Source organism: Eurypyga helias, unplaced genomic scaffold (genome assembly GCF_000690775.1).
Source record: "Eurypyga helias isolate BGI_N326 unplaced genomic scaffold, ASM69077v1 scaffold28381, whole genome shotgun sequence".
Lineage (NCBI taxonomy): Eukaryota > Metazoa > Chordata > Aves > Eurypygiformes > Eurypygidae > Eurypyga > Eurypyga helias.
In genome coordinates, this window is record NW_010229351.1 from 3,285 (window position 1) to 3,524 (window position 240).

The following is a 240-nucleotide window of genomic DNA, read 5'->3' on the forward strand; positions in this document are numbered from 1 at the left end:
CCGTGGAGGCCAAGGAGTACGCCATGGATTCAGAGAGCTACCTGGAGGTGAGGGAACCACCGTCATCCTGGCCCTTGGGAGGACGCTGTGTGGCCTTGGTATCCTGACCACAGGCACCGCCTCCCCCCGGCGTGGGGCATGGGGGCATGAGGAGCAGAACTTGATGTCTGCGTGGCAGAGGACTGGTCCCAAACTCCTTGCCCCCTCGTGCTGGCCAATGGAGGAGCTATGCTTGGTCTT

The 240-nt window shown here is 62.5% G+C and overlaps 1 protein-coding gene across 1 annotated transcript in view; it reads left to right on the plus strand.

Annotated features, from left to right (window-relative positions):
• PES1 (pescadillo ribosomal biogenesis factor 1) overlaps positions 1-240 on the plus strand; it is a gene marked incomplete at both ends in the record, with an annotated part of 4,664 nt that overhangs the window by 3,181 nt on the left and 1,243 nt on the right. Inside the window, one exon of the mRNA XM_010160381.1 lies at positions 9-47. Coding sequence (XP_010158683.1) covers positions 9-47 — 39 coding nt within the window. The remainder of the gene's footprint in view (positions 1-8; positions 48-240) is intronic.